General features: G+C 37.1%; 1 protein-coding gene across 5 annotated transcripts in view; it reads left to right on the top strand.

Annotated features, from left to right (window-relative positions):
• Positions 1 to 24027, top strand: part of RABGAP1L (RAB GTPase activating protein 1 like) — a 694415-nt gene that overhangs the window by 376419 nt on the left and 293969 nt on the right. For all 5 annotated transcript variants that reach the window (XM_069065530.1, XM_069065529.1, XM_069065528.1 and 2 more), the window contains one exon: positions 10288 to 10401. In XM_069065530.1, the coding sequence (XP_068921631.1) occupies positions 10288 to 10401 (114 nt within the window). The remainder of the gene's footprint in view (positions 1 to 10287; positions 10402 to 24027) is intronic.

The following is a 24027-nucleotide window of genomic DNA, read 5'->3' as shown; positions in this document are numbered from 1 at the left end:
AAGAGTCAGACATGACATGGCCAAAACAGCTGAACAACAACAATGATATACGGCAGCCAAAAATAGCTAATGTCATTGTGGACTGCATTAAAAAGGCATAGCTTCCAGGAACAAGAGCACAATTGGTCCATGAAATTTTGCCTTCATGAGACCTCATCTAAAATAACGTGTCTAGTTCCAGGCACCACAGATTAAGAAGGACATTTAATAAATTGGAGAGGGTCTGGAGAAGGGTTGGCAAGATGGTAAAGACATTTATATCCTGTATGAGGATTGGTTTGAAGGATCTGAGCATGTTTAGGTTGGAGAGGAGAAGACTCAGAGATGGTGTGGTAGCTGTCTGTCTTCAGGTATTTGAGAGGGCAATCTGGAAGTGCAAGTTGGAGTTGGAATGCAGTGGGATGATACTCTTATTCCATCTGACAGTTAACACACATGAGATTCATTTTACCATAGCAGGGAAAGGATATTGCTTCAAGGACACAGAATTAAGGTGGGCATAGCTTCTGTGTTAGTCATCTGCATGCTGTTGGTCAAGAAACCTTAGAAGCTCTTTCCTCCTGATGGGGACTGACTTTTGGACTCAGGCCATCAAGATTTAAATCTCGACTTGTCCACTTATCAGCTGTATGACCTTGGGCTAGTCACTCATACCTCTATGGTCTTCAGTTCTTTATTTGTAAAATGAGGGTGTTGAATGACATGACAAGTTCTCTGGGTTCTAAACCATATCATCCTATGATCTTAGGGATAATGAATCTTCTTACTGGTTACAAGGGACAAGTGGTAAGAAAGGAGACGGTAACTATAATCTATAGTTTCTGTTATGCATGTTCCTGAATTGTTAGGGAGAACATAAAATAATTTTTAAAAAATACTTCTTTGATTATATAGCATTATACTTTTTTTCAGGTCAAGGTGTAGTAGTCAGTAAAGTAAAATTTTAACTGTCTTTATAACTTTTGAAGTGTCATTATTGTAATGTGTTCCGGTATCTTTCCATTATTTGTTATGTTGCTGAAAAAATAAGTTAGCTTTATCTAAGAAGCATTGTAATTGAGAATTTTTGAATTGGAAAAAAAAGGTTTAATTTTTGCCTATTTCACCTTCAGTGTAGTTAACCACTTCAAGCCATTTCAGTGAGTAAAAAAAAAACATTACCTTACAAACTGCTACATTTTAATATGAGAGAAAGAGAATGAATTTCAGTTTTTGAAAGATTCCTGTTTGTTTCCAGAAGAAAGCTGATCATATGAATTATATAGTTCATCTAACACTTGTGGAAAGAAGGTTAATTGAAGAACAGCAGAACATTTGCACACATCTCAATGTTTAAAGATTATTTTGATATGAGGTTAATAACTACAAGGTAAAACTCTCAAACAATATGAACCTTAGAGAATCTTTGAGATGAGAAAATTGCCTTAAAGGCAGCATTAGAATTTCATTTTCCAATGTCTGTCTTAAAGTCAAGTTTGCCATTTCATTTTTCAATAGATGATGAAAAATTAGCCTTAGATTATTTTTTTCCTTGTCTTTGAATCTATTATTCAAGTTGAAGTCTCACCAGAAAAAAAATTTACACTTAATATTTTATCAGTTGAGAGCACAAGCTCTGGCAGGTCCTGCCAAGCCAGAAAAGATGCAAGGATGGGCCCATTGATAAGTCTGTTGTCCAAGGACTGGCCTAGTTATGTTGAGAAAGTCTTGTCACCATGTTGTATTCACAAGTCTTATTTTAGAATCTTGAGATATTGAAGTTTCATTAGTTTGCTTTTGTTACAGAAAAAAAAGTGTAATGTTGACCTTGTGAACTTTGCTTGATAACAACATAGATTTTACCAGTCACCAAGAAACACAATAAATATTGTCCAGATTTAAAGATGAGGAAACCTTCCAGTCTGTTATACATATCCTCTTAGGAAAATTTGTAGTATAGCATAGAGAAGAGCCCCACATGGCAAAAACGTTTGGAGAGCTCTACATCCTGCAAACTGCATTCCATCCCAGCTATCTCCTCACCAGCTGGCTATATTCCAACCATCATCTGTATCTCCCCTCCATCATAATCATTCTTGGGTCCACTTGATCTGATAGGTGAGTGTTCATTCACCTTATCTGGCTTGGAACCAGGCTTGTCCACCATTTCTTGGCCAGTTCCACATGATGCCATGGTGTGTGTCTTTTGCTCCTTCCTGCTGCCCTCCATGTCTTTCCTCTCTAGAATGTAAATTGCTCCTTGATGTCAGGAACTGTCTCTCTCTATTGGTGGAGGGACTATCTCCATTAATGAAAGCGACCTTTATTGTATACAATCGTTGAGTTCTTGAGCAGGGATTCTAGAGGTCCTTGAGTTCAACTCCCTGGATGAAGAGATTCTTCTTCAACATCTTGAATGAGAAGGAGTTCTCTCTCTCACATTTCATTTTTAAGGTACTCTGGTTTCTTAGAAGTTCATAATATTGAGCTACATTCTATTTCTTGGCATTTATAACCAGCCCTTGATTCTAGTTTAGAATTCTGGGATCAAGCAGAGTGAGTACCATCCTTTTATATTCCAAGTGAAAGTAGAGATTATGTGCATGTTGTTGACAAGCTCTTGATTTGGAGAAAAATAAATGTGGAATTTTAGTCCTAATTTTGTCCTGAATCTTATTTTATATACATATAACTTTGCTAAGGGGTAATTTACTTTTCATACTACTTTTGACTGAGTTAGGAGCTACATAAAAAAGTTTTTAGTTTGTCAAACCACCAAGAAAAGATGTGTTCTTTAATCATGAAAAATCTTACCAAAAAAAACCTGTGGTTATATTCCATTAATGTATTGTATTCAAACACCTGAATGTGTTTTTGCATGATAAGTCTTGGAATGTTTTCATCATTTATGGATGCATCTGGCAGTGCACCAAGTAGAAATAGAACATTTACTGTGATTACTACCATTTACCATTTTCTTTTTTTTCAACCAAAATTGATCAAGTTCTTTGTATGCCTTATCACAGAAAAAGATTCCTACCCTCTACTGAATGAAGTACAATTAGAAAATCTGTAAGGGGGTGGGAGAAGCAAACAGAAACATACAAATGAGTTGAAAAAGTCTGATATGGTTCCTCCTTTTTCAGTAGAGAAGTAGAAGCATTGTATGCTTCCAGAGAAGTAAGTTATAATTATTAACCAACATGTCACAAAAATGATTTGACTATTGTGCATTTATTGGACCAACTTAAACTATTTCATTCCACTAAGTAGAGTTTGTAATTTATATCTATTATGTTCTTTCAGGGACAAAGACTTCTATTCTTTCCTATTTATTTCTTTTCTAATTAGTAAAGTTATTGTAATCAGTGTAGTTTATACTTTCAGGTCATTAAAACTCACATGTTAATAGAGAAGTGTACTCTTTATGAAGAATCAAATATAAATCTTTCCTGGTTCAGTTGAGTAAAATTCAACAAAAAATGATGGAATGATTCCAGTATGTAAATCGCTCTTTTGGGGGTAAAACAAAGATGAGTTTAAGACTTGGACCTTGTTCTTAAAGAGTTTGCAGTCCATTTGGAAGGAAAAGGATATGACAGTTACCTAAATAATTGTAGTTTAAAAAAAAACTCCAATCTGAGTGAAATAAAAATACTGTAGTATTTTATAATCACATTTTTTAATAGACTGTTTCGGCATTCACATCCAAATGTAAAATTACCACCTATCCCAAGGGTTTCCTGTTCCATTGAAATTATTACAATCTGTCTAGGAAGTGAACAATCTCTCATCTACTTTTTTCCTTAATAGGTAGAATTGTTTGTCACAAACTACCTTCTCCCTTGGTGGGCATAAGCAAGTCACATGAATTATATCTCACTGAATATGCAAACTGTCCTTTTAAAAAAAGTTTACATCCCATAGATCAGCTGCGGTTTTTGAATGGGAATATATGTATAGGAACAGAGAATAACCAGTAGACAGCGGTAATATAAAAGTCTTTTATCAGGTGTACAATCATTGTTTAATTAAAATATGAGTTACTGTAAGAGAGAAGAAAGAGTTTGTTTTGCTATGGAAAGAAAAATGGCTAAGAAAAAAAGGAAAGAAAGGATAGAGATAAATGAAAACTTCTTTGATTAGAATATTATTAATGGATATAAGTCAACCCCAAAAGACTCATGATGGAGAGAAATGTGTGCATCCAGAGAAAGAACTAGAAAGAACTGAGTTTATATCCAGATGGAAGCAAAGTACCTGATCTTTTTCCTTTTCTTGTTTGGTTTTATGTCTTCTTTACCATTTTTCATTCCATCTGATACATGTATAATGTGAAAGTATTTACAGATCCTATACTTGACTATATGCCGCCATGGGGGAGAGGGGAGGGAGGGGGACAAAATATGAAACTCAAGGAATTGTGAAATTGAATCCTGTAAACTAAAAGTAAACAAACAAATTTAAAAAAATAATTTCATAATAAAAAAAGACTAATATTAATAGTGGAGTGCTAGGAGTCAGTGATAAAACAAGTTTTATGTGCTGCTCCTTTTTGAAATTCTCTCTTCCTTTGACTATACTATACATATCCATTTATTTCTCCAATTATTCCTTTCAATCCTGGAACTCTTGCTTTGTGGCTCTGCTGTCTTGATTGATGGTTAGCTCAGTCACCCATCAAATGTAGGTTTGACTCCAGTCATTCCCCAGCTATCTTCTCAACAGCCTTCATCCTGGTGTGTGTCCCATCCTTCACCTTTTTATAGTTCTGGAACCATAATAAAATTGATTCTCTTAGTAATTCTGGAAAAGATATGTCACTTAACTCCCCAATGGCTCCACTCACCTGGTTCAAATCCTTTAATTTTCCTGCCCCAAAAGTCCTTCCCTGAATATCCTTACCCTGTGTGTGTTGTTTATCCCTATTGGAATGTAAGTCACATATGAGCCTACTCATTCATCTTTGAGCCAGTATATGAACAAGAACCAATGCCAGATACTGTGGTGTTCCTTATAATTAGCCCTCCTTGTTACTGACCCAGGTGCTGAAACACCTCTGGGAAACACAGTCTAGGGCCATAGATAGCAGTACGCAGGTATATGTCTGAGACTCTTTTGCACTCAAGAATTCTTTCAGGATTCCATCAAATGCAAAACCCCTTTTTGTAAGGATCTTCCCTTCCAGAACAGATTTTCTTCTATGGCTCTGGGAGAGTTTTGCTACCTTTTATTTTCCCCTTCAAACCTTTCTCTTTTTACCTGTACTCACTGTTGATAGTCACTGTGGAGGCCTATATTGTTCTCTGGTCTCGTTTCTTCGACCTTTAAGTCAATGCTTTGACTTTCAGAGCACTGCTAGCAATTTGCATGTAATGCCCAGAAAGGAGATTATTCCTAATATGATTTATTTGAGAAGACAGGGCTTGCTTTTTGCTTCAGTATTTCTCCAATTATGTTCAAACCTTTAGCCATAATTCAAAGAATGAAAACTGGCAGAGATTCAAGGTTTTTCTGTTGCTGTTTTCAACTAATGGTTTTTGTAGCATTCTTGAAACGGGAAGCTGCTTTTACATTTTCTCCTTTCCCTTTTGCAAACATCAAGGCTGACTAAATCAGATCTACCCCTGTAAACCCATCTGTTTGCAAGGAACTGCAAGTAGGCTTGCTAGTAATGTTTCAGCATAGATCTGACAGCAGTATGGAACTAAAGGAGGGGTCCCTGTGGAGTTCAAACAGAAAGCATGTTGTAAAGGTCAGATTTTTAAAGGCCTAACGTTAGCTGTCAGCTGACCAATTGTGGCTAATAATAACCTGTCAATGGTCATCTTTGTGTACTAACAACATGGCCTAGCACGCATTAAGTGGAAGTTGTTATTTGTCATAGACATTAGAGGTAGAAGGAAGCCTGGAAGGCATTAAGTCTTCATTTGATATGAGAAAACTTTAATCTTCAAGATAAAGAAAGAGTCCTCAATGGTTTATTTGACTTTCCTAAGGTCAGAAAGTAGATTTATGACTTGAACTCAGTTCTTCTCTTTCTGTCCAGGGCTTTTATGTCTGATATAGGTGCAAATTGAAGCTTATTCTTTGAATGAGGAACTGGGGTGAGGAAAACAGTGTTGTACTTTTAAAAATAGGACAAAGAAAAGGACAATTAAATGATTAGAGAAGAGAAAGCATGGCACAGTGGGAAGGGCACTGGCTCTGGATTCAGAGGACTTGGGTTCAAATCCTGACCAATGTTGACTACCTGTGTGTCTTCGGATAAGTTCTGTAACTTTTCAGGTTGTTGCTTTCCCAGTCTGTAAAATGAGGAAATTTACTCAACGGCTTCTGAATTTCCATCTAGCTCCAGATCTGTGATCCTATGGTATTTTGATTATTCTTTGAGATAATTACTTTTATTTGTTGTTCAGTTGTTTCCATCGTGTCCAACTTCATGACCCCTTTTGGAGTTTTCTTGGCAAAGATACTGGAGGGGTTTGCCATTTCCTTCTCCAGCTCATTTTGTAGATGAGGAAACTGAGGCAAAGTTAAGTAACTTGCCCAAGGTCACACAGCTAGTAAGTATCTGAAACTGGATTTGAACTCAGGAAGATTAGTCTTCCTGACTGTAGGCCTGTTATGTAATGGATATACTGTGCCCCCTAGTTTCCCATTATTTTAAATTCTATTCATTGATTAAGTCACATGGGAAGAATCAACCCAAACTGAACACTTTGCCACTTTGTTAGCAGTATAGAAGCAACCATATCAAAGACAATAGGTTGAAACCATCCCCACTTCTCTTTGTAATCTTGCTGATGCTTCTGTGCTTTCCTTCCCCCTCCCCCCATGATAAACAGGTAGCTGACAATTCTCTCCAAGGGTTGTAAAAACTCCAAAAGAACATGAATTATTATAATCATGTCAGTGTTGAAAATTTTTGAAGGATAGATAGTATAATATCTGCAATAGTAAAACTAGAAATTGAATCCACTCCTAAAAATGATCAAAAGTTAATTGAATGGGGCGGCTAGGTGGCTCAGTGAATAGAGCACCAGCCCTGGAGTCAGGAAGACCTGAGTTCAAATCCAGCCTCAGACACAACACAAAACCTAGCCATGTGACCTTGGGCAAGTCACTTAACCCCAATTGCCTTCCAAAAAGCAAAAAAAAAAAAAACCAAAAACAAGTTAATTGGAGTGTTTGTCGTGCATTCTAGAAAGTGGTATTTACATTGCAATCTCAATTCCCCTTTCTTTTGGAACATAAATTTTTATCACTATTCAGACTATCTTTTTTTTTTTAAGGATAATTTAGTTTTGTGCTTCAAAAATTTGGAAATAAAAAAGTAAAGTCTTTATAGAATGAATTTAAATTCTTTGAGAATATGTGAATTCTTTATTCTCAAGAATAAGCAGAATTCAACCCTTACATAATTTTTGTCCCAGAAATGCCCCCAGAAAACAGAGCAAAACTCCTATGCCTTTGCTTATTTCCATGTGACATAAATGAATGGTGGTAGCCAAGGAGGTCCCCTTTCTCTTCCTTTTTCAGCATCACACTGCACCCTTCAATCTCTAAAAACAGAATTCAAAACAGCAACACAACCTTTGACAAATATGGTCCTACTTTGTCCCTGTGCCTTCTCTTATTAATTCTCTCCAGTTTTTTTCAGGTGGGTATACATGCTAATTTTTTAAAAATAATTTTTTCAATTATCAAGTATTTATTGTTTTTATTTCCCTCCTACCTTCCCCTACCCACTGGAAAAAAGAAAGAAGTATAAAACCTACACGCTGCTTTTTTACGTCATGGAATGTGTCTTTCCATGTTTGAGGGGTAGGAAGGAGATTATCTTGGGAAAAAAATTGGAAATTTTAAGACCTGTAAAATCTTTAAAGTTTAGACTCACTATGAATCCTTTGATTTATACCTATTATGCATGCAGTTGTGCTTTAGTTCTTGGAGGCTTCCACATAAAAGGTATAGAACCTACTGAGAAGAAAATTCTTTTTAAAAATAGGTGGCATTTCTCTAGTACTTAAAGGTTTTCAGAACTCTTTACATACATTATCTCATTGGAGCAGGTAGTTCACAGATCATATCAAGATTCATCTATACATATTAAAATAGAGCACTAAGCCTCTGATATTCAGAGTGGTAGTAGAGGGAGGTATGCTCATCCTGAAGGAACATCCCCCTTAGTGTTTTTTGAGGGTCAGTGGAACTCAGTGATGTGGCCTCCTGCGGAGGACCTAGATTCTGAAGTTTTAAGTTACCCTTTCCTCTCCCTGCTTCTTATGGACATCACAGAGGATTTTTTAAAAATGTCATTTGATGTCATTTTTACAGATAAGGAAGCCGAGGCCTAACAAGGTCAACTGTCTTGTCCGACATCACACAGGGAGAAGACAACTTGGTTCAAAACCAGGTCTTCTGACTCCAAATCCATCTTGATTTCTACTATTTGTCCACTTCTTGGACTCTGTGAAGCAGCTAGGTATTGCAGTGGTTAGAACAATAGATTTGGAATCAGGAAGACCTGAGTTCTAACCTGCCCTTAGACACTCATTAGCGTGTATATGACCCTGGGCAAGTCACTTCAGTATTTTGTGCCTCGATTTCTTCATCTGTAAAAAGAGGACGACACCACCTACCTCCCTGGGTTTTTGTGGGAATAAAGTTAGACATTTGTAAAGCACTTTTCTAATCTTAAAGCTCTGTATAAACGCTATTGTTATTGCTATTAACTATTCTAGTAGGGTGTTGTACTGCCTGACTTTCATTTTCATTAAAGATGTACCTAAGCAAGGTAGCTAAAGTGCTTATTTAGTTTGCAAAATGGACATAGAAAAGGGAATAGAAAAACAGCAGTTTAAATTGTGCTTGTTCTCATGTCATGAAGTTCCAGGCATCATTCCCCGGAGTACCTGAGTATGCGGGAAGAATATATCAATGTCCAGATACAGGGAGTCTTCAAAAGTAAACAAACCTAACGGGGAAAATTTAGTCAAGAGTAGTTAGAGTTGGTGGTCACTAAAGGTGCCTTTAGTCTAAGTTCCTATAGTTTTTAGATTTTTGTTTCTACAGTCTAAGGAGGCTAAATAAATTTCCATGATGCCTTGCTCCCCAGGCAAAGTTTCTAGGATCTTCTAGGCCTGATAAGAACTGTTACCCTTCCGGCCACTGCCTCCTAATGTAGTTCCCCCTTGAGTAAATAATGTTTTCTTTTATCAGCTTTTCAGGTAATAGCTAAATGAAGACTCATTGTAAAAGATTATCTTCTTTCTCCTACTAGGAAAAACCAGGGCAATAAAACATGATCCAGTCTTTCTAAAAACTCATTTCCCATACTTAGAATACTTAAGTACTCTTCTTTTAAAATGAAAATTACTTAAAGTCTCTCCCCTAAAGCCATTTTTATTGCCCTGTGTGGATTCTTCCTTTTTCTTTGGTAAGTAGAAACTCCCTCTGTGTCTCATTGCAAAAGTTGAGGGAGCTAAAGAACCCTTTGACTTTGGTTCTGTTGCTAGTTAGAAGGGACATTTTGTCTCCTATCTTCTCCTGTAAGCCAGCAGAATCTCCTTAAAACTTATTTTCAATGTTTTGGGTGCATGCTGACAAATATAGAGCTTTGCAATCTGTTTCCTTTTTTTCACTAGACGATATAAAGTCTAATTACCGCCCAGCGTGGAGTAGAAGCTGAGTGGAAAAGAGATAGGAAGAGAAGACATTGGTTTAACTCAAAGTTTGATCAGTTATCCCCATCTTTTCTTAATTTTCCGGGCAAGAGAGAATAAGAATTAAAATTCGTTAAAGAAACTCACGTCTTCAAAACTTCCTTTTCTTTTATTCAAGACTGGGAAAGGGACCTATTCAAATGTTTACAGATAGAAGACATTAAACAATGCTTTTAATTTGCAATTAGCACTCTTTTGTTGCTGGCTGGAAGTGTGTGGAATAAATGCACCCACTAGGGTTGCTAGAAGGAGTCAGAGCCCATTTTCTTGACATTCAGACAGATAAAATAACCAACATTTCCCAGAATAACCGAACACCCATTGAATGAGAAATTGCTTCCTACTGGGCTTAGAATGCTACCCATATTGAAGCTTCTGGAGCCTGTCTTAATGAAAAATATCATTTTGTTTCTCTTGGGCAGATGAGATCTTCTATAGGAGCTTGTGGGCCTTATTTTTTGGAGGGCTGAAATGACTGGATTGTTAACCTGATATAATCAATTGGGTTGTCATATGGATCTTTTGATGTTTATAGCAATTTCATGTTTGTGTTCTCTTCTTTTTTTCTTTTTTTTTTTAGGACTCAGCCCAGGAGAGTGTTATAACACGAGACATTCATCGAACATTTCCTGCACATGATCACTTCAAAGACACTGGAGGAGATGGTCAAGAATCCCTTTATAAAATCTGCAAGGTACAGCCTCTCCATCCTGATTTTTCTTCTTTCTTACAAATCAAAAATAAAGGACTCTTTTCCAAGTCCACATCCTGAGTTCTGCAGACTTATTCTATATTTAAGAATTGTTTTATTTCCTTTTTGCAGCTTTGGTCTGTGTAATATTAATAGTCAGTGGATTCACGGTATTTTCATTACATTCTTTCCTGTAATCATGTACCCTCAACACTCAGTCCCCAAACATTATCCTCTTGACTTGGAATCCTGTCGTATGTGAGCTGGAGCATGGTATGGCCTCAAGTTTGCTTTGCTTTTATAATGAGGTGAGCCAAAGATTCTCTCAGTACTGAAACAGAAAAACAAAACACAAAGAATTACCAGCTGGCTCTGTCCATCTGTGAAAGTACATAAGGATATCAGGCAAGGAGTCAGTCAACAAGTGGTTATGGAGCATTTATTATGTACTAGTAAGCATACAAAGAGAAAAGAAAACCTGGTTCCTGATTATAAGGAATCACATTCTAGTGGGGGAGACAGTGTACAAGCAACTATGTATATTTTCTCAGACTCTCTTCTCTGTCTCTTTCTGTCTCTCTCTACACTGTCTCTCTCTACACTCTCTCTCTCTCTTTCTCTTTCTCTCCTCTCAATGGGAGGTAATCTCAGAGGGAAGGTACTAGTATAAGGAGGGAGAGGAATAGTAGGGGGAGTGGATAGGAGTCTAGGAAAAGTCTCTTGAAAAAGGTGGGATTTGTACAGAGTCTAGAAGAAAGCTAGGGAAGCTAGGACGTAGAAGTGAGGAAGGAGAAGAAATGATGGAAACTGAACCATCCTCATTTTTTTTTAACCAGAGGTAAGAAAAAAGATTAGGTTGACTCTGGTTTTTGAAAACCTCCATCTACTCTGATAATATATTGAGTTCCTATGACCTGTCTTCTAACTTGATGTTTTGTTATGAAGTGTCTCTCTTCCCTTCCATTGTTAGAATGCCTGCAAAAACAGTTTTCAAACTTTACATTTTGATATGCCTGGAAACCAAAGCTTTTCATGCCTGCCAGCATTTTAATATAGTAGCATAGCCTGTGGCAATGTTTCTCATTGCTGTCCTTCAAAAATCTCATTTCCTAAGACTATATAGAATGCAAAATTATCTTCCTTATCCTTCAACATATAGTAAAGGATATGTGATTTCATCAATGGGGGGAATTCCTCTGGTGGGAGCTCCCTGTGTGACACTATCAGTAAATCCTAAGGCATTGCTAAGACACTGAGGTTGTGATTTGACTGATTTCACTGGTCAGTGTCAAAGATGGCATGTGGATGCACATCATCATAAGTATTCTGTGTGTTCTTCCACACTGTTTTTATTGATAAAAGAATCAATACAAAGTATCCTGAAACCCAATGTTAACCAACAGTTTTATCCTTCACCCTCTCAAATAGGTTATCAGATCAGCTAACAGTTGACCTTATTTTAAAAGACTCACAACATTCAACTTTTAATCAGTAGAAAAATGACCAAAAGTCAGTTAGCAGCAGGTTGAAAATAAAAGAGGACCTAGTTAATTCATTAAATTAATAATCAATTTGTAAATAATCAAAAGTTGGTATTTCTTTTGAAATATAACCTTTCAGTTGTCAGTCAGTTGTACTTTTAGATATGGTTTCCTATGGGTGGGTGGTGTTATTTAAAAATTACTTTTAGTATTATGTCTGCTTTCCCTCATTAATACAGTAGGTTTGGAATTTAACCACTGGCAAAAAAAAGATCTCTATGAAGAATGAAGCATTTTCAGACTTACATGGTCATTCCACTTGGGTCATGCCTGCTTTTTTTCTGTGCTTTTTTTTTTTTTTTTAGAAAAATCCTGGCCATTATGAAGGATAATAGTATTATTGTGAACATACTCTTCTTTTAATTTATTAATTTTTTTGCTTTTTGGAGGGGGGAAGGTAGAGCAATTGGGGGTTAAGTGACTTGCCCAAAGGTTACACGGCTAGTTTTTGTGTTAAGTATGTAAGGTCAGATTTGAACTCAGGTCCTCCTGATTCCAGGGCTGATGCTCTATTCACTGTGCCACCTCGCTGCCCCAGTACACTCTTCTGAGAGGTTGTTTTATGTGGGATGTATCATGCAAAGCTGGAAACAGGCAAGTGACTAAAACTTAAGAGCAGATTGACCTCCCTTTAGTAGGCAAAAAATACATCATTGAGTTTGAAAAAAAAAAAAGATACTGTATACCATCAAAAGTCATGCAAGATAGCTCTGCTGTAGAGTAAAAGAAAAAAATTAAGACATTTTCTATTTAAGATTGTCTTTTGTAATCTTTCAAAAAACTCAGTGAAAAGCAAGATGCCCCAAACTATGTATTTAGCCTACAAGTTTGTTGAAAAACTAACAATTTTTTACTTCAAATTGAACACCATTCTCTGAATATTCTGGCTTGTAGTTCAGGGAATCACATTTTTGTTTGTTTTCCAGGGCTGGGGAATCTGTGGCCTTCTAAGGTCGTGGATGTGACCTTTTGATTGAGTCCACGTTTTACAGAACAAATTCTTCTATTAAGGGCATTTGCTTTGTGAAGTTTGAATTCAGTTAAAGGGCTGAACTTGAGGACCTAGAGGATCACATGTGGCCTTGAGGTCACAGATTCTCCACCCCAGTTTTAGATATTTACACTCATTCCTGTTAATTAGTGAATAATTGTTCACCATTCTTTGATATTAGATGGTTGGCTTGGGTGGCTACGAGACTCAGTGGATAGAGTGCGAGGCCTGGAGACAGGGAAGACTCATCTTCCTGAGTTCAAATCTGGCCTCAGACACTTATTAGCCATGTGACCCTTAACCCTGTTTGCCTCAGTTTCCTCATCTGTAAAATGAGCTGGAGAAAGAAATGGCATACAACTTTCTTTTCCAAGAAAACCCCAAATGGGGCCATGAAGAATCAGATATGATTGAAAAAAGATTGTAATAAGAACAATGAAAACAGGAATGGTCACTACCAAACTGAATTTGAAGTGGCCCATAACAGAGACAAAATATACAATGTTCTTAGAATGAGCAAGAAGGTATTGGGAGAATTCCAATTATATAAAGTCTGGAAAATAGCTCTAATTTTAAGGATGGAGTAGTCTGACATTGGAATTGAAAAAAGTTTTTTTATGGGCCCTGGTGAAATGAGAAATGATCTGAGCTGTCAGATAAGAGGGAAGACTGTTAAAAACTTCCTGTCATGTTTTAATGGGGCTGTCAATTCTGGTTTCTTCTCTTAATCTCCTCTTCCGACTAAAAGGAAAGCAAGACAGTTCAAAGCTTCTGTTGTCATGAATTTGTGTGAGGAAGTTGAAAATTCTAAGTCAAAAAATTTAGGGATGAAAATAGTATCGAGAATTTGGCAAAGTTTTCTGCAGCCATTAAAGGGGTAGTTCTAGCTGTTTGCTTCTGGTTTTGGCTAAGTCAGTTGCACATATCAAAATGGTACTTGGGGAGATAGGCAAGAAGGAACAACCTATGAGTCAAACCCTTGGTAAATGACTCATTATTAAAGAGATTTATGTACAACTGGGGCAAGTTGTATCTTGCAAAACAAGAAACTACATGTGTCTTGTGGTATAGCCAGTTTTTAATACCAATAATTATAGCCCAGATAAAGCATTGGATATTTTCATGAGCTAAGTAATGTAAAAAATATTATACCCTTTGAATATGGGTAAATTGAGGCTCAGATAACTTAAGTGATTTTTCTCCCACAGTTATATAGCTAGTAAGTGGTAAGAGCCAAGACTTGGGTCCAAGGTTCTGACTCTAAGTTCAGTGTTTTTCCTAGTATTTCAAGTTATCTCTACTTATATGTTAGGTATTGGTTGTTTGTTTTATAGCTAGTGCTCCCAAGGCCCTCTGCTGTCATTTTGAAGATTTTTGCTTAATAGTTTTCATTAGGTTTGCATGATTGTGACTGTAAACAATGGGGTAGCATTTCCTGATCTATTTTCAGGTTTACACCTCTTCATAAGGACACCAACAGTCCAGCCTGTCAAAGCAATCGTCAGAAATATTGTTAGCATCATCATAGATTAAAGTGACCTGTCACGTACCATTTAATTTGAGGCATGTTGCTTTTTTCATTTTCTGATTAAAGAAACTATTTTTTGAAGAAGAGGCTACTGCTGTGACTTTAATAGTGGAAACTGAATATATTTCAGGGAAATCAATAACCTGGTTTTTCTAGGTTAATAATTTGATTGCAGAGGTTTGAAAAAACAGCAAAAAAAAAAAAGCCCACCTTTCCTTCCCTATATATCTTCTTTTGGCAAACTATATTTATTTAGTCTTTACCACAAGGTGAAAGTTGCATTTCTGGTGATGGCACTGTTGAGTGCACTTTGTGATTCTGTAAATATGCAAATCATCATTGAGAGTTTTAGCTTCAGATGTAATCACAAAATTTACTTATCTCACTTATATTTTTCTGTCTCAACTGGCATTTCTAGCAATAGGTACCAATTATTTTCCCCTCATTGATTTTTTTTAAATTTTGGTTCTTTGTCTACCTGATTTAATATTGATCTCACACCAGGGGTGCTTAAATGTTCTTGGGTTTAATGGCAGTAGTTGCTACACATAAAAAAGGCATTCGCAACCATTTGTCCTTTCCCATTGCCCATCTCAAATGTCACTTAGTGTCACCAGCATACAAATCTCCTCCTCTCGTTAATTCATTTGGATCTTGTACAGCATCACCAACCTAGCTGTATGTTGGATAATTTAGTCCATTAACAAATTTGCACTCTCTTCTCACTGAGCTAATTAGTTCAAGTCCCTCATTCAAATTCATTAAATATTAATTATCCAATGAACTTGAGAGGCCCCATTTCCCATTTATTAGTTAATCAATCAACAAGTATTTATTAGGTCTGTTCTGTGTGCCACGCACAGTGCTAACTAGTCACTGAGAGTGAAAGTACAAAGAATGCGACAATCCCTGCTCCTAAGAAGCCTCTATTTTAGTGGGAGGCACAGTGAGTACGTTAAAAAAAAATCAGTAAATAAATATAAAATTGGTCCAAATAGTTAGATGTAAGATATTGAGGGAGGGAGGGCACTAGAAATTGGGAAGAATCAGGAAAATCTTCCTGAGGATGGTGTTGCAGATGCAACAATTTAAAAGAATAATTACTCTTACTCATATTTTTTAATAAGTATAAATACACACACAAAAAACACAGGGTGTCCCAAAAAGTCTTAAGCTATAAGAAGTTTTTTAAAAAAGTATTTTGGGTTTAACCATTGTCACCACCAAAGTCTCTTGTAACTCTCAAAATATAATTAGTTCATTTCTCTGCACTTGTCTGGAATCTCAGTCTTCAATCATTTATCTCTCTTCAGACAATATAAGAATCCATTAAACATCGTTTTTCTCTTAAGGATTAGCCCTTTCTCTTTGTCTTTTCTTCAGGAAACAACCTTCTGTATACTTGATTGCTAACTCCTCACAAACCTTTTGTAAAGTTTTTTTTAAACAGGATTTCCTCAAAATCACCCTAAAGACACTAGTTCTCATAAGAAGGAAGCCCTTCCTTACCTTCTGTCTTGGCTGCATAAATAAATGCTTCATATGTCTTTGTGAATCACAGATAAACACTAACTTCATAGAGAGTTCACATTATAATTTTTTCCACAGGTTTTCCATTGTTGTTTAGAAAGATACTGAAGTGGTTTTCCATTTCCTTCTGCAACTCACTTTATAGATTAGGAAACCATGGCAAACAAAATTAAGTGACTTGTCCAAATGCACAGCTAGTAAGTTCCAAGGCCAGATTTGAACTTGGGAAAATGAGTCTTCTGGACTCCAGGTCCAGTGCTCTATCCACTGTACCACCTAGCTGGCACCAGTTTTTCCTAGATCCCCATAGATCATAGATAAACAACATGTTTGCATGCAGAAGTGATTGACATCAGTTTATTTTTTCAACTCTTCTTCAAGCTTTCAGTCCATGTCATCTTCTCCCAGCATTTTATTGTAGCTCTTTAAGCCATATATTAATAATATCTGTAGCTTTTTAATATAGCTGACTGATTTAGGAATTACATTTGGCTGTTGGGCTCTATAAAAACAGTGTTAGGTAAAATAGCACAAAATGGCAGCTAATTTAAGGATGGATGCTATACATAGGAGTTATACTCTTGGGTGGCCAAAATTTGGAATAAAAATACTTACCATAGGTCTTTAGTGAGACCTAGGAGTATAAGCTGAAAATTTACCCAGAGCTTTACTTTACCACTGATCTACACATTCATGTCAGAAATTATTTTGGTTTCCTCAAGAACATACTCTTTTAAACAGAATATCTACTAGTTATTAAGGAGCTTTTTTGGAGAGGTGAATTACAGGTCTAGGGATTGGTCATGGATAAACTCAGCTATTATGCTACACCAAATCCTGCTACTTTTGTATAGTTGACATTTGGTCAACAAATTGCCAGTAGAATGAAGGAAAAATATTCCAGTGGTAGGGACCCTCATGAGTTATTCTCTTTGTGATAATGACCCTTTCAATGAAGATTATGGTCTAACTTGTGTTGGGAGGAAATTTTGAGATTAATAGGTTTTACTTTGTATTAATTTAACTGAATACATGTGGTATCTCCTTAGAGAATATATGGTCCTTCAGGGCAGAGGCTGTTTCTTTGCTTATTTCATAGTATATCCTTGTTTTGAATTAAACAACGTATTACTGATATTATTTTGAAACTTTATTGGTGAGTCCAATGACAAGCATTTATTAAGTGGCTACTATGTGCCAGGTACTGTCCTAAGCACTGGAGATACACAGAAAGGCGCAAAACCCAGTACACATCTCAAGGAGCTCACAGTCTCATGGGGAGATAAGATGCAGACAACTGTGTACAAACTATCTACAGGATTACTTGTAGATAATTATAACAGAGGGAAGTCAAAGCATTAAGGTCCATCAAGAATGTTTCCTGTAGAAGGTGAGTTTTTAGCTGGAATTTGAGGGAAGCCAAGGAAAGAGAGCATTCCAGAGAAGGGGTCCCTTCAGTGAGAATGCACAATTCATAGGATTGTAGGCTTGGAACCCGAAGGGATCTTAAAGGGTCCCCTAGCCCAACACCCTCATTTTACAAATGAGTACAAGAAAGAATAAGTAACCCCAGTCCAGGTGGCTCAGTGGATACAGAACCAGGCCGGTAGTCAAGAAGACCTGAGTTCAGATGTGGCCTCAGACACAGACTCGCTGTTTGATTCAGGGAAAGTCACTTACCCTCTGTCTCCGTTTCCTCATGTGTAAAATGGGAACAGTAAAAGCACCTACCTTCCCAGTTTGTTGTGAAGATCAAATAATATTTGTAAAGTGTTCAGCATAGTGTCTGACACATTTTTTGTTGTTGAATCATTTTAGTTGTGTCCAGCTTTTTGTGACCCCACTTGGGGTTTTCCTGGCAAAGATACCACAGTGATTTGCCATTTCATTCTCTAGGTCATTTTTCAGATGAGGAAACTGAGGCAAACTAGGCTAAGTGTCTTGACCAGGGTCACTCAACTAGTAATTATCTAAGGCCAGATTTGAACTCAGGAAGATGAATTTTCCTAACTCAACCTGGTACTCTATCCACCGTGCCATCTCAGTGCCTGGTACATAGTGGGTGGTGCAGCGAATAGAGCACAGGCCCCTTTCCTTCCCCTTGTATTGGAGACAGGCCCCCTGGTAGCTATTCCCTTCAATTGGTTCACACAAGGGTGATATTGAGGGTATGAACTTGAATGACTGGAGAACAGACTAGACAGTACTGTCTCTACTAGGTTCTGAAAGCTGAGACGCCAAGAAGGAAATGACATCTAGTATTAAAAAAAAAACAAAACGGAAATGTTGTTCCTCTTTGGTTCTTAAAAGGCAAGTGGCATATTCCATTCCTTTCCATTCCCCTCTGCCCTAGTTCACACACACACACACACACACACACACACACACACGCAACATTACTTCATAGTGAAAACGTTACTGACCTATTATGTGCCAGAAAGGTTCCTTACTAATGAAAACGATGCATAATTAAAAGATTTTGAAGACTTCTGACCTCAAATATCATACCAACCAGTAAAGAGTTTTACATATTTCATGGGCTAATCTTTCAACAGGCACCTCAGTGTTTGTCTGGGACCATGCCAGAAGCCTTTTCAGCCCATTAGAACTTAGCATAGTTAACGATCTGCAGGGAGAGACTTTAAAAACCTAGGGTTGGTTACCTCTATGCCACAGTGGGTTTTTGGAATATTTCATATTGCACTATTTTATACTGGAATGGTGTCAAAGTGGGAAGAATCTCCCTTGATTTCTCAAAGCCTTCAATTTCATGTCATTTCAGTGATCATCATTAATTTTTTTCTTTTTTTATATTAGTTTAAAAGAATATTCAGTATCCTCAACTGTACACATTGCTAAGGTTTATCCAAGATCATCTGTTTTCAGGACCAATACATTTAATTTGTGTGGATGATCAAAGTTGACTGTATTTCCAGGGTTCTTAGATTTAATTTGTTTTATCCATGCCAGAAAACAGCAGCTTAACTACTCCTGGATCTGAAATTAAAATGAGAAAGATACACTCTCTATGAACTGTATAAAGTATAATTTGACAGATGACTGAGTTGAGGATCTTTTGATGATTTGTTAAAATTTAATTATTCTTGGTGTTCCTATAAGTTGTTTTTCCTAAGGTCCCACTCTCTGCTGAAAATTTTACTACTGTATAACAGATATAAGATATATAAGAGATCAGATTTTCACATGGATTCCATTAGTTGACTTCTATCCCCCAAACGTACACAAAGAAACTCTATTGCTTGTTTTCTAGGACAATAGTTAGGATCAAAAGGCAATGGTTTGTATTGTATGTACTAGACTCAGATTTAGAAGACTTGGAGGTTTGAATCTAGGCTCTGCCACTTTTCATCTAGGTAACCTTTTGATTACCTCTGTTCCTCAGTTTTCTCATCTGTCAGATAAACATAGTCATACATATACTTTTGACATCATAAAATTGTTATGAAGATCATATGGGATAATATTTTCAGACTGCTATGTAAATTACTGACAATCTTTAAGAGAACTTACTTCTAAAAATGAGATCTTTCCTTTTCACTAACCTAATTTTTCTGACCTTCAGTTTCCTTATATGTATGTTAAAGATAATAATGTTTTTTTCTTTTTATCTTAACAGATTGTGGTAAGGAAAGCACTATATAAATATGAACTAATATCAAAGAAATTCTAATTGTTTTGTTTCAAGAGTAGCTTTTTTTTTTTGTTCTACCGCTACTTCTGGTCATGTCACCAAGCTTTTGAGAACCTTTCTCCCCCCACTCAGGACAATACAGAAATATATTTATAAATGATGACAAAGGGACTTGTAGTTTCTTTTTGTGTTTTTCTTTATAGTTTAGAACTTGCCTTTTATAAACTAATTTCTGATAGTTGTAAACTTTATTATTGTTCCCTGCATAGGATTATTTTTAATATCTTGTCGTTTTCATTTACATATTAATAAGATATCCCTTCTGTGAATCTGTGCTCAGATGAGAAACTGTAATGTGATTTTCAAATATGGATTTTTCTTCTGAGACTGTACCAGTGAAAAGGTCAAGTTTTTGAGGCTGGAGTGCTGGAAAGAGAATGAATGATTTGTTATGCTATCAAGTGTGCCTGAAGAGATTTAAAAAAATTTCTCTAGGCTCTCAGTCTGAAGTCCCACAAGAGCTTTTCTGGGATGGCTTTGTACTTTCTGTGGAGCCAGGCTATTCTTTTGCCTGGAAGGCTAATTGCAGCCATCTGACCATTACTAGGGGAAAGAGGAGAAGGGGGCAGGATTAAAATAGAGATAAAAATGGAAGGCAGAAATAAAGGGATTGGTGTAAATCCTAAGGGTTTCATTCTAGTCACTACTTTTGGAAAGTAAGATTAATTTCAAGGAATAGAAGTGAGGCTTCTGAGCAGCTCCCTACATAACTGAGAAATAAGGAAATAAAAAAGGAGCCTGGGTGGGGGTGGGGCGGGGTGGTGGAGGGGCATGACAGATTGAGAAAATAATGCAACTCCTGTTTTCTTCTCAAGTTGACTTTTCATAAAATAATGATAATTTCTGCAGCACTCTAAGATTTACAAGTAATTTTCCTAACAGTGGTTTTAGGTTCTTACCTCCAGTGCATATAATCAGCTCTCAGCTATCAATGAAGCTATTCTTCAATTTGTAAAGGACCTATGTTGCATTTCCTGCTTCTTGCTGACTAATTGGACTGGAGCTGTTAATGTCTTTTAAATGTTGGATCCAGGTTCAGAAATGCCCATGTTGGGATCCTAACTTGGGCAGGTTGCTTGCTCTGTGTAAGCAATTACTCAACAAACATTTATGAACTAACTGCTGTGTGTCAGGTCCTACTGTGTGAATGAAAAGACAAAAATGAAGCAGTCTCTGCAGTCAAGGAACTATCTACTAGGGAAGCAATACAATTAGAGACAAAATGTATGTAGATACGAGATTTTGGGGGGCAGTGGGAAAGTTACAAGTAGTTGGGGGCTTAAGGAAAAGCTTTGTGTAGGAAAATGATGCTTGGGTTGAGCTTTGAAGGAAAGTAGGGATTCTCAGAGGGAGAGGTGAGGAAGGAAGGTATTCCAGCAATAGGAGACCGTCATGTGCAAAGACATGGAGACCAGAAATGAAATTCAAACACAAGAAGAAAGTCTAGGCTACAGAGTAGAGTGTTGGAAGAGTAGTACTGTTGTTGACCAGGGCTGACCAGGTCAATCCAATTGCTCAGGTTTGATAGTGGAACAATATGAAACATTGATAGAAATGACTGTCATGTAAGAAAAGGAGATTTATTTGGTCATGGCTGGGGATGGATATTCATCAAGGATGTTCAGGGAGGACACTGTATTGATTAAGCTGAGTTCAGCTCCCTTGCTTCCATTTATTTCCCATGGCAGTTTGCAGGTCCAGCTGAAGCTCCTGTATGACTTTGTATTCTCAGGCTAAGCTAAAGAAGTCGCTTTAGTGGTTAGAGTCTCAGTCCCCTTAGCCAATGAAATCTTGGGATTGACTTTAATACTTTTTAGGGTAAAAGTAGCCTCATTTGTTTGAGACGGGGCCCTAGGCTGTTGCTCCCACCACAATTTTCCAGTAAGTCTGGAAAGACAGTCAGGAATCAGATTGTAAATGGTTTTATATGACACACAAAGCAAATTGTACTTTTTATTGCAGAGGCAATAGTGAGCCTTTGGAGTTCAGGGGATTTATAGGGTTAGACTTGTACTTTAGGGATATCACTCGGGAGCTGTGTGGAGAAGGGTTTGAAGGTAGAGGAACTTGGAGGCAGGCAGGGAGACCAGTTTAGAAGCCATCCATAGTATTCCAGGTGAGCGGTGATAAACAACCAGACTTGGGGGTGGGATCACATCTGAGAGGAGCAAAGTGAACACATGCGAGACACATTTTGTAATTGAAATTGGCAGTCAGATGGTTTTGGCAAGAGAGGCTTAGGGACAATGTGAGAGTTTCAGGATGACCCTGAGGTTGCAAACTTTTGGGAATGGAAGGATGGTGATGCCTTCAACAGAAATAGGAAAATTTGCAAGAGGGGCACATTTATGTGAGGGCAGAGATAATGAATTCTGCTTTGGACATAGTGACTTTCAAGTTCCCATGGAGCATCCAGTTGGAAATGTCTACTCTGAAGTTGTTGAAATAGGCTTGGAACTATGGAGAGAGACACTATGTAAGGCTGGATATGCAGATCTGGGAATCATTTGCATTGAGATAATAATTGAACCTGTGAGGGACTCATCATCAGTAGAGGATGTTGAGAGAAAAAAGGGGCCCAGGATAGTCTTGGAGTTCATCTACAGTTAGAGGGCAGGAAATGGATTAAGATCCAACAAAGGAAACTGAGAAGGGAATGGTCAGATACACAGGTAGAAGAACCAAGAGGTAGTTGAGCCATGAAAACCAAGAGAGTGTATTCAAGAAAAGAGGGGTCAACAGTGGTCAGATTCTGTGGAGAGGTCAGGGAGGATGAAGACTGAGAAAATGCCATTGGATTTGTCAGATTAGAGATGGTCATCACCAGTGGGAAAAAAAAGCTTCTCTAAATATTTGTGTCCATATAGATCCTTTTTGCCTTTCCTTGAGCTCTTTATGATAAAAATTTAAATAATATTTCTGGGTCAAATGGTACTCATAGTTTACTCATTTTGGGGGCATAGTACCGGACTAGACATTCCCCAAATGATTACACAAATACCAAGCTCCACCAACAATGCATTAATATGACTTTTTCTATAACAATATTGTAAAAATAGCTTTATTCAATGCAAAGATCAGCTATGATTCCAGAGGATCAGTGATGAAGAACACTACTCACTTCCTGACAGAGAAGTGATAGATTAAAGAGACGTATTTTTGGATATGGATATATGAGAATATATTTTGCTTCATTATATATATTTGTTACAGGGGGTTTTAAATTTTTTACTTTTTTTCCCAGTGGGTTCCAATGAATTAAGATAAAAAATGCTCACTCATTTAAAAAAAATTTAAAAGAGATAATTGATAACTTTGGATTGTACTTCAGTTTTCAATTAAGTGGTAAAAACTGAAGCCAAATTGCAAAGGGTTGAGGAGTGAATGAGAGGAGAGAATGTGGAAGTCATGATCATAGATAGATTTTTCTAGGAGTTTAGCTATGAAAGGGAAGATAGTTATAGAAGGAGAATGATAGGTGTAAGTGAAATTTTTTTAACTGGGCATGTTGAATAGAGCAGAAGCAATGAGGGAGATTGAAGATCAGAAAAGAGATAAGAGGTTTGTGATACTCTGCTGAAAGAGATTGAGGGGAATGGTTTGAGCAGAATGAGTAGAGGGCCTGAACTTGATGAGGAAAAAAGATCACCACCCCTGAAAAAAGGGGAAGACAATGAGTGATCATGGCAAGGGGTCTTATGATATTAGCGTATGATGATATGAAACAATTTGTATTATGCAATCTATTTGTCACTTTAAATCTTTATCCTTAAGGAAACTCCATTTCTGCCTTCCAAAAAAAAACAAACAAAAAACTTATGTGACCTTAGGCAAGTCATTTAACCTAAGGAGCTCTCTTTTCTCATCTATAAATAAAGGGCATGGACTGAATGTTTCAGTCTCCTTTTAAAAATCTAACAGACTTCCTTCCAGCAGAAAGATTGAAGCAGGGTCAGCTAGGTGGCTCAGTGAATAGAGCACTGGCCCTGGAGTCAGGAGGACCCGAGTTCAGATTCAGCCTCAGACACTTAACACAAGACTAGCTGTGTGACCTTGGACAAGTCACTTAACCCCAATTGCCCTACCTTCCCCCCTCCAAAAAGCAAAAAAAAAAAAAAAGATTGAAGCCAACTCTGGAATTTCACAACAAGGTAACTTTACTGGTGAGATTCAAGAAGTGAATCTTTTCAAACCTAGTGTTTCCTGGGGTCTTACAGGACAGGCCTGGCCCCTGGAAGGGTAGTATGCATATAGTGAAAAGCTAATAAGGCAACTGCTCTTCCAGATTCGTGACAGCATCTGAGGTTTGGGGGTTGCACCCCAGGTT

Source organism: Petaurus breviceps, unplaced genomic scaffold (genome assembly GCF_028583685.1).
Source record: "Petaurus breviceps papuanus isolate PSGF00001 unplaced genomic scaffold, PetGlider_PUasm1.0 90692, whole genome shotgun sequence".
In the NCBI taxonomy this organism is placed as follows: Eukaryota; Metazoa; Chordata; class Mammalia; order Diprotodontia; family Petauridae; genus Petaurus; species Petaurus breviceps.
This window is presented reverse-complemented; position numbering and strand designations above follow the sequence as displayed.